This window comes from Lolium rigidum, chromosome 3, assembly GCF_022539505.1.
Source record: "Lolium rigidum isolate FL_2022 chromosome 3, APGP_CSIRO_Lrig_0.1, whole genome shotgun sequence".
Taxonomy (NCBI): Eukaryota; Viridiplantae; Streptophyta; class Magnoliopsida; order Poales; family Poaceae; genus Lolium; species Lolium rigidum.
This window is the reverse complement of record NC_061510.1, coordinates 158,551,293-158,560,301: the sequence shown is the minus strand read 5'-3', so window position 1 is coordinate 158,560,301 and position 9,009 is coordinate 158,551,293. Positions and strand designations below refer to the sequence as shown.

The window sequence follows — 9,009 nt, the reverse complement described above, 5'->3', positions numbered from 1 at the left end:
CTATTATGCAGGTTATCTACTGATGTACAACTATGCTCCGTTCATGGTCACCGCTTCCACGTTTCGAGGACCGTGACCTATTTATGAAGGTGTCTACACGATCGGAGAACACGGCTAAGGACCTTATTTTCCAACATGGGTGATTGCATAACCGTAGGATAGAAGTCAATGGAGTTGTTGACTAGTTGACTTTTTTCCTTTTATCCTTTATGTACTATTTTTGTTTGGATACTAGATTCTTAAACGGCTGTGTGCATCTTAGCTATGCAGAGGCTGGGTGTAATGCTTGATACTTTGAGTAATAAAGCGTCCTTCATCGGAAAAAATCAATAAGATCCACCAATTCTCGAAGCGAGACATCTATGATCACGTTGTCAATATAGTCTATGCCAAATACCTATAAATTAACATGGCAACTTTCCAAAAAATAGTTGAAAGTACACACTTTCGCGGAGGGAGGGACTATCATGAACGAGATATGCTCTGTTGGGCCTGGCAGGATACACGCTACCAACGCGACAAAGAGATCTCTCATGCAACATCACACATCTTCATTACCAGCTTAAGTAGTTCTGCTTATGCTCATTCTCGCTGAATTTCGCTCATCTTCAAAAAGTAAATATATATAAAACAAATAAGTAGACGCAATCACACGTTTTCAGAAAAATGCAAAATTACGGCAATAAAACAAACAAGCTGATAGCGCATTCTTCTTAGAAACAGTGCTGTCTAGAACACCGGATGCCACATCCCGTGGGTTAAATCCTGGTTGCTCGGTCGCACACTCCATCCCCCACCACCCGGATCAACAGGTGAACATGGTATGGTGGAAGCAAAATGCGTTTTGCTCTATGAAAGAGCAAGAGCTGGAGACTGTGTAATCTTGGCGATCATGTCAAGTGCAATGCAAGGCTGATCAACAGGCACCTATGTGTAGTTGTAGCTTGTCAGGAATTTGAATCTTAGATGCAAAACGACACGATGCACTTTTAACTAGAAGAATCTCCACAACATCTCATAATCTATCAAAACTATTGAATTGAAAGGAAAAACAGAAGAGTTGCTTACAAAGTGCCCTGCTCCAAGGATCCAGTAGAAATGCAGGTTCATGTAAGATCTAACAAAGCCCTTGGTGGCTTCAACAGAGCCACAGTACAGAGGCTGCCTTGGCAAACTTAAAAAGTTCTTCAGCCCATCCCATCTGAAACAAGTGATCAGATGAGGAGTTGATCGAGGGGTATTCTCATTAGTTATACTAGTCATCAACCCGTGCTCCAGCACGGGCTAGCAATCAAAGATAAGCAATAAGAAAATAGTTGTTTAAAATTGTAGTTACCTATTGCTATTTTTTTAATCATCTTCTAAATAGACATGGTTTTCCTGGATCACTAATTAATTGTATAGCATCTAAGTGTTTCATGTAAGAACAAAAAAGATAGATATTTCTTATATTATAGTTTCTCAGAAAATAAAATTTTCATTTTTATTAGACATTGTGCAAATTTACCTTATATTAAATGGAGAAAGAAAAAGATAAAATATGGTATGATAAATTAAGAGGACCACATATAAAAAGGATATAATAATGGACACTACCATGTGGGCATTTTGCATTACAAAGAATCACCAGTAATATAAAAATGTCATGGACCGGAGTACATGGAACCTACAATTCAGTTAGAAGGTAGCTTTAGAAACAGTACCCGGGCGTAAATATATTAAGGCAAGCCAAATAAGAACTGAAAGAGGGAGAAATTGCAGTGTATTGTATAAACACCTGTTTGACCAAAAGTAGGGAGTTGCTACCTTCGTTAACTATAAAAAATAAGGCAAAATCTTCATGGTCCTAGGGAAAAGTAAGAATTAACAATCAAATATGTGATTGAACTGTTCACCTCCTATCAATTTTCACGGCTAAAAAAAACTTCCTGGCAGTTTGTTAGTAACCTGTTGAGTTCCGCGTGCAGTCATGCTTACACAAAAAATAGCTAAACTAATATCCTTGTTTTCAAGAATGGTGTACAAAACATATTTATTTTTCTGCTATACAGCCATTTAATATAAAGTACTTGTGCAGCTAGGAATATTTTTCTTTGGTTTGCATATAAGATGAACCTACCCACGCCATTGTACTGAATTTTTTTTTTTGTCAAACTTAAATAAATGAATTATGTGGCTAGGAGTAAATCACACGCTTTAATATGTGGGCGCATCATTTGTCTGCATCACCTTATTAATGCGATTAAGGTTGAAAGTAGTTGTAACTATTAACAATTAAATCACTTAATCACTCTACTCCCTAGCTCCATAGTGATTTATTAGGCTAACACGTAGTTTAAGAAAATAATTTAATTATAAATTTGATCGACATAATATGAATTACATGTGACAAAAATTATATTATCAAATTCATATTCAAAAGATATTTTCAATGACATATTTTTGTGATATATAATTTACTTTTTAAGCCAAATTTAGAGTTAATTTTTTTCTTGAAATACGTGTCAATCTAATAATCCTCGCAAAAAAAAAACGTGTCAATCTAATAAACCAGTATGGAGGGTGTACACAAAAATATCACATATGTCTTACAATTTCCATGAATTACGTTTTTGTTCAAATCAGCTTGCAGCATGAAAAATCGGGTACGATGAGTGGAGCTTTGCTAGTTGCATATACTTAATAATGATGAGCTGCACGTAGTAGGTAGGAGCTGTTTTATTACCTTAAACCAACATCAGAAAAAGCTGTGTAGGCAAATATAAATTACCGCATGGTCACACATTGCAATTTCGTCATGTACCAATTTTGAGGCCAGCTTATGGCAACGCAGACAATCGATGTCAAGATCTATCTGAATTCACTTCGCCAAGATCAAGATCTATCTGAATTCACTTCGTAAGAGACACATAGGGACATGCCAGCAGCAACGGGAGGCAGATCAGAGGCTTCTCCGCCATGCATGGGCACTTCCAATCAATCAGAGGATTAAGCCATGAAGGCTGCTTGATTTAACTCGACGCAGATGACAGATCAAAATTGGAGATCTTTTCTTTTCTTTGAAACTTGGTGGCCTTTTGAAGTGCCGATGGATGGAAGTCCCGATGGATGAAGTCATCTACCATCCGTGAGTTGTTTACCATAGGCGCTACGCTGGATCCCGTCGTTGGTAGCGGTCAAAAGGATGATGCAATCCAGATTTACGCCTTGACGGCTTGATCACACCTGAAAAGATGAAGGTTTATGTGGTCTCGAAGCTGGTTGCAGGATTGGCTATGGTGAAGATGCAGCCTGGTGCGCCGGGCGCCATCAACCATATAGAGAGGTGTGGTGGCGAGAGCGCTCCGGCGACGATGGTGGCGAGAGCACTTTGTATCTTCGATATAACCAATAAAGTTGTTCCGATCTGCATGTTTATGGATGAGTAACATGACTCAGACTCCTTATTTAAAAGAAAACATTAAGAGATTTCTTGTTAGGACTTAGGAGCAGCCAGCTGCTCGTGATCTCATGTCTGGCCGATTAGCCGTTTAATTAAGACTTTGTGTACATGATCAGCCCTTTAAATTTATTTTACTGCCGAGATATGTTCAGAACCCTATCGTAGATCTAAAGTTGAAATCTAAAGACGTCATATATTGGGCCATCTCATCGAGCCGCTCCTAGGATTAACATGCAACCTTGTACGGTGCAACATAAAACAACTTAACGTGCCAACGTGACTCTCTTTGGTACAAAATAAATCACGTCTCTCTCGACTAATCCTAACCATAAATTTTAGATCTAATTGTCCTAATTATTATGATGATGTGGGTTAACGTGGAGGCTTTTACGGTGCCTCCAATTAGTAAATATAAGATTACTGAATGAAGTTCAAAGGTAACATATAAAACTAGAAACTCTTACTTGAGTTTCTGAACCCACATTTCTGCGCCGATGGTGGAGCAGATTACATCAAGCTACAGATAAAAATAATTCCACTGTATTAGTACTGAGGGTATTTCGAAGCTGCAAATATGGACAACGCAGTATTTCGCTGGTCAGAGCATCTCCAGCGCCGGCCAATTTTGGAGCCCAATAGAATCGCCGGCAATACCGTGTCAGCCCCTTCGCCAAGGGCGCGAATCGGGCACACCGGTGCCTCGCGGAATGACGGTTTTCGCGGGGCGCCTTGTCAGCGAGGGGACGCGGCGGTTCGCATCGGAAACGACGCGGGGAGGTTGGTCATCGGCGTTAATGGCCTCCCGCGCAAACCAAAACGGCGAGGGCGGCGACTGGCCACACGGCGTCCACTTACCTTACCCACGCGCCTTCAATGCGCGTCCACCGCCTCCCTTAAAACCCCACCGACGCGCACTTCTCTCTTTTTCCCGCCGTCCATCCCTAGCCGCCGCCGTCCTCAACTTCCACGCGAACCACCACCCGCACGCGAACGCGATGGCGCACAACGACCAGGCCGGCGGCAGCGGCGGCGGCATGCTTCGCTCGACGCAGCTGACGTTCGACGAGGCGGACGTGCTGTACTGGCACCGCATCCCCGTGCCAGTGTAGTACAAGTTGCCGCATGGCTGGCAGGTCTCCAACGGCGGCTTCGCCGTGCCGCCGCCGCCTCCGTCAAGACCACAGACGCGAGCCCTTGCCAGGAAACGGCGGGCCGAGATGACGCCGGAGGAGAGGAGCCTCCCGGAGAACGCCGTCGAAAGCCCGACCTGGGTAGGGCGCTTCGAACACGAGCACGCCGTCGAGATCGCGTGGACGGAGAACCCCTCCGGCGGTCGCTTCAACAACGTCGGCCACCGTGCCTTTCCGCCCCGTCGATGACACGCTCCGCGAGTACGGCTTGCGTCCACGCGTCCGCGGGCAACGGGAGCCGGTATACTTCCCGCAGGCGGCGAACATGGCCGCCGCCTACCACACAGAGAGCGCCGGAACGGACCGAGGTGTCCGGAACCTCATGCACCAGATCGTCCGCCGTCGCGCGCCCGCGCCTCCTTCCGGAGGCGTCGTCATCCGCGACGACGCGAGGCGCGCCTCCTCTGCTCCGGCTCGTCGGACGACGGCGTTGGGCCGCCGCTCTCGCGTCAAGGAGGAGGACGCCTCGCCACCACTTCCGCCGGCGAAGAAGAAATGGTGGGAGAAGGAGGCCGAGGCGCAGGCGGCCCTCCCTGGCGACGGCAACGAGGCGGAGTTCCCCACCCTCAACTTCATCATCGGCCGCTCCGTCGATGAGGACTACCGTCACATCGCGATCGACCCACGGCAGGCGGCGGTGTGGTCCGCCAAGGACCACGGCGCCAACTACGTCGACCTCGCCGGACCATCCGAGCTGCCGTCGCCAAAGGAGGAGAAGGCCGATGACGAGGAGGCCGACGACATCGACAACTAGTCCTTTGGGACATCCAGCGGCGACGACCTCGACTTCAGCGCCTTCGACTCCCAACGCTGCTAGTAGTATTTTTTTAGTTTTTTAGTTTGAAATCGCGTTAAATTTGTACAAATTTCGTTCGAACTACGTATGAATATCGTGTTGCAAATTTGAATTTTAATTTGAAAATCTATGCCTGTTTGGAGGCGCCGGTGTGGGAGCAGCGTCCCCAAGTAGAGGATGCTGTGCCGATGTCCCCCAAACGGAGGTGCCGGTGCCCCTGCTGGCGCCTATTTAGGGTACCGCCGTACCGGTGGAGATGCTCTCAAATCTACATCTTCTTCCCCCGAAGAAAAAATCTACCTATTCCTAGTTTTCAGCCATCAATCCTGATTTGCGTGGTCTAACGTACGGGACAACCAAGCAGGGAAAAGAAAGTTATCTTTCTGGGAAGCGGACAAATAGCCAGGCTTGTCATGGCCTGAAGAAGATGTGATGATCCAAATAAGCCTGAAGAAGCGGACGAAACAGAGGCAGCTCACTGACGTTGGATAGTTGAACCGAAGCAGCAGACCATGTGCAGGCGAAGCTTCTTGCCTTCCCCCACCTAGCTCAAAGTGAATCCAGGAGCAATACCCGCAAATCTTTTGTATGCTACTGCACATCTCTTGTATGCTCTTTTGACCACTAATTTTTCAGTTATACACTAGCAGAGGTATATGTGAAAAATATGAAATGCTAGGCAGTAATATTCTGATAACGTCCAAATACTTTTGTACATTCAATGGGACAATGGGTCAGGTTTTTTAAAAGTTGAGTTCATGCCTCAGTGAGTAAAATGACATGTGTAATTGGAACCGATGAACTTGCATTGATAGAGTATACCTGTCCATTATACACCGTCACATTGACACCATACGACAGGAGCTTGTCGACCTGCATGCAGCAGATGAGACGTGTCTCAGTTTATGAAACTCGGAAAATGCTTTGCCAGTTTCGAGAAGAAAAATGTTGAGTCCTTCAACATATATATCTGGTGGGTTACAATTCCAACCGACCTCTTCAATCCTCGGCTTCATGAAATCGTTGATCAGCGCATAGTAAACCGCGTAAGATTGTGCCTGCCATCTGTAAAATGATTTCAGAAACAGGTAGCGATGATGATATATATCATGTCTATTAGTGAGTTCAGCCAGCAGTAATTTTGGATTGTCAGGATCAGGGTGTGTTTGAAAGAGGCTCACTTACACTATGTCTTTGGGGATGATGTTGAGCTTTTGCTTGATGGCTCCATTCATGGCGCCCTGAATGGTGTCCCCTATGGACTTGCTCTCCAGGTACCTGGAGTACTCCGGCGGCGAAGGTGACCTCGCAGAAGCAGCCGCCACGGGATCCATCCCGGCGTCGAGTAAGAAGTTGTACACATCCTACATGTAACACATCCGTTGTCGATCAGAGACCGGACAAGCGAGATATCGCGGGTTTGTTTTGCAGCGTTGCATCGTTTCACCAGGGGGCGTTGCTTACCACGTGGCCGCTGTTGACGACGATCCAGTTGAGCATTTTGCTGAGCGTGATCTGTGCTTTCCTGAACTGCCCCGCCGCAATCTGCTGCCTCACCACCCGTGCGTCCCTGTTGAGCAATGCAATGGTGACAGTAGGTAAGAATTCAAGAAATATATGTGTGACAAAAATCAAAGAAGATACGTACAAGGAGAGAAATAATGTGCCTACTTGTTCGCGTGGTCCGCGCCGTTGCTGTCCAGCCTCGACACCTCTAACAGAAGCGTCCCATAAGAAGACTGCAACGCATACGCTTCTGTACGTATCAGATATTCAGAACACGACAATGCAGTGGCAGAAGAATGGGTAGGGTTTTATTTTACCGCGAAATCCTCCGGCGAAATCCAGCTATCTCCGAGCGCCACGCCCCCGAGCGTGAGCTTGAGGTCGCCGGCGTGGACGGCCCTGACGACGGAGACGCCGAGCGTGGCGGCGTACTTGCCGCCGTACGACTCGCCGACGAGGAACAGCGGGCTGCTCTCCAAGGTTTTCACTTCCTTGACGAGCGCCTTGAGGAGCGTGATCATGTCCGCCGCCGCCTCCAGGTCGGTCGTCACCAGCAGGCTGTCATCCTCCACGTAGCTGTACCCGACCCCCACAGGGTTGTCCTGGAACATAGCACTAGATCAATTCAGCACAAAATGTACTCCACTAGTGCTACACAAGATTACAAGAAACAGAGAACGATAGAGCAAAGCGTAACGATGTCTTCATCTCCTGACCACGAAGATGAGGTCGGCCTTGTGCAGCCACGTCGAGTTGCGTGGTTTCAGGTTGCCGTCGAGCGGCCCGACCTCCAGGAAGTTGCCAAGCCCGACACCTGACGCTCCCTGAGAAAGAGAAGAACGGCATGCTGATTTGCTGAGCATGAGCAAGTTCTTTCAGACTAGCTAAAAATGTCGGCGTGAGGTTGAGGAAGAAGAGGGATGAACGTACCGGGACACCCTGCAGCCACAGGACGGTCGGCCATGGCTTGGTCGGCGTCGAAACCCTGTGGGGGCTCTTGTAGTACCACCAGAACAGGTGAGCCTCTGCAACGGCGCTCCATGCAGCAGCATCAGCGATTAGCCGAGAAAAGGGAGATCGATGAATGAAGTCGCAGATAGAAACTAGCTAGCGGAGCTTGTTACAGTATCGGACTTACTCGGCCGCACTTCCACGTATCCCCAACGCTCCGTGCCGTCGGAGTTTCCGGCGGTGGTGGCATGTGCGGTACCAAGCACAGAGAGGCAGAGGACGGGGAAGACGAGAGCAAGAGGACGGAACTCCATTTGCGGAGGAAGTAGACAGATTAAGCGGGAGCTAACGAGCTCGGGTGGTTCGTTGCTGGAGTGCATGGATCGCTATAAATAAACCTCCCAGCCAACAGGTATAAATTATCTTTCCGAGTTTATTCTGTTTTTTACCTCCTGGTTGTAGTTGTGGCATTGTGTGATTTGGGGAAGAATCAGCCGACCGCATAGATCCATTTAAATGAAGCAATCTGAGGGATCAATGCAACAACAAAAATCCGAGTGCAATATTTTCGTGTAACATCGTTTGCAACAGGTTACAACAATTTTAAAAATCCCATGTAGCAAGAAGCAACAACATATGCAACAAATTTCTACTGTGTTGCAGTAAAATATTGGCACAGTGTGTCATCGTCAAAAAAATGCATCCAACATATGTGGCGGCGGGTGCAGAAACCATCACATAAGCACATTTGCAACATTAAAGAAATCCCCTTGAAGAATACACACATACATCATTGCAATGAGACAACATTATGCATGCAACAAATGTCATGTGTGATCCAAGCATATCGAACCTCCGATTGCGATAGAAGAAAATTAGATTTCACTGACCTCATGTCAGCAATGGAGGCTTGAAAAACTTCGCCGATTCAACATCGCAGGCAAAGAAATCCTGCATGACGGAGGCATGTTAAAGCTAGACAAGGTCGGTGCCTCCCATGCCGCCACATGTATCTTATCTTCCCCAGGGTCGCCTCCGTGTGGGACCTCCGAATTTTGGGCCTCACTCTCAAATCTTTTCCATGCCGTTGTCAACGGCGAGCTCGGCATTCACTTGTGGCAACA

The 9,009-nt window shown here is 46.9% G+C and overlaps 1 protein-coding gene across 1 annotated transcript; it reads right to left on the bottom strand.

The window, feature by feature from the left end:
• Positions 1–701: 701 nt before the first annotated feature.
• On the bottom strand, positions 702–8,228 carry LOC124698502 (serine carboxypeptidase-like 51). Its single transcript, XM_047230985.1, has 12 exons — positions 8,073–8,228; positions 7,865–7,959; positions 7,651–7,758; positions 7,252–7,536; positions 7,100–7,167; positions 6,893–6,998; positions 6,614–6,792; positions 6,424–6,493; positions 6,251–6,301; positions 3,907–3,959; positions 1,069–1,201; positions 702–927 (listed from the first exon to the last, which is right to left on the bottom strand). The coding sequence occupies exons 1-12, from the start codon at positions 8,197–8,199 to the stop codon at positions 850–852; spliced, it is 1,353 nt and encodes a 450-aa protein (XP_047086941.1). The 5' UTR covers positions 8,200–8,228; the 3' UTR covers positions 702–849.
• Between the last annotated feature and the right edge of the window lie 781 nt (positions 8,229–9,009).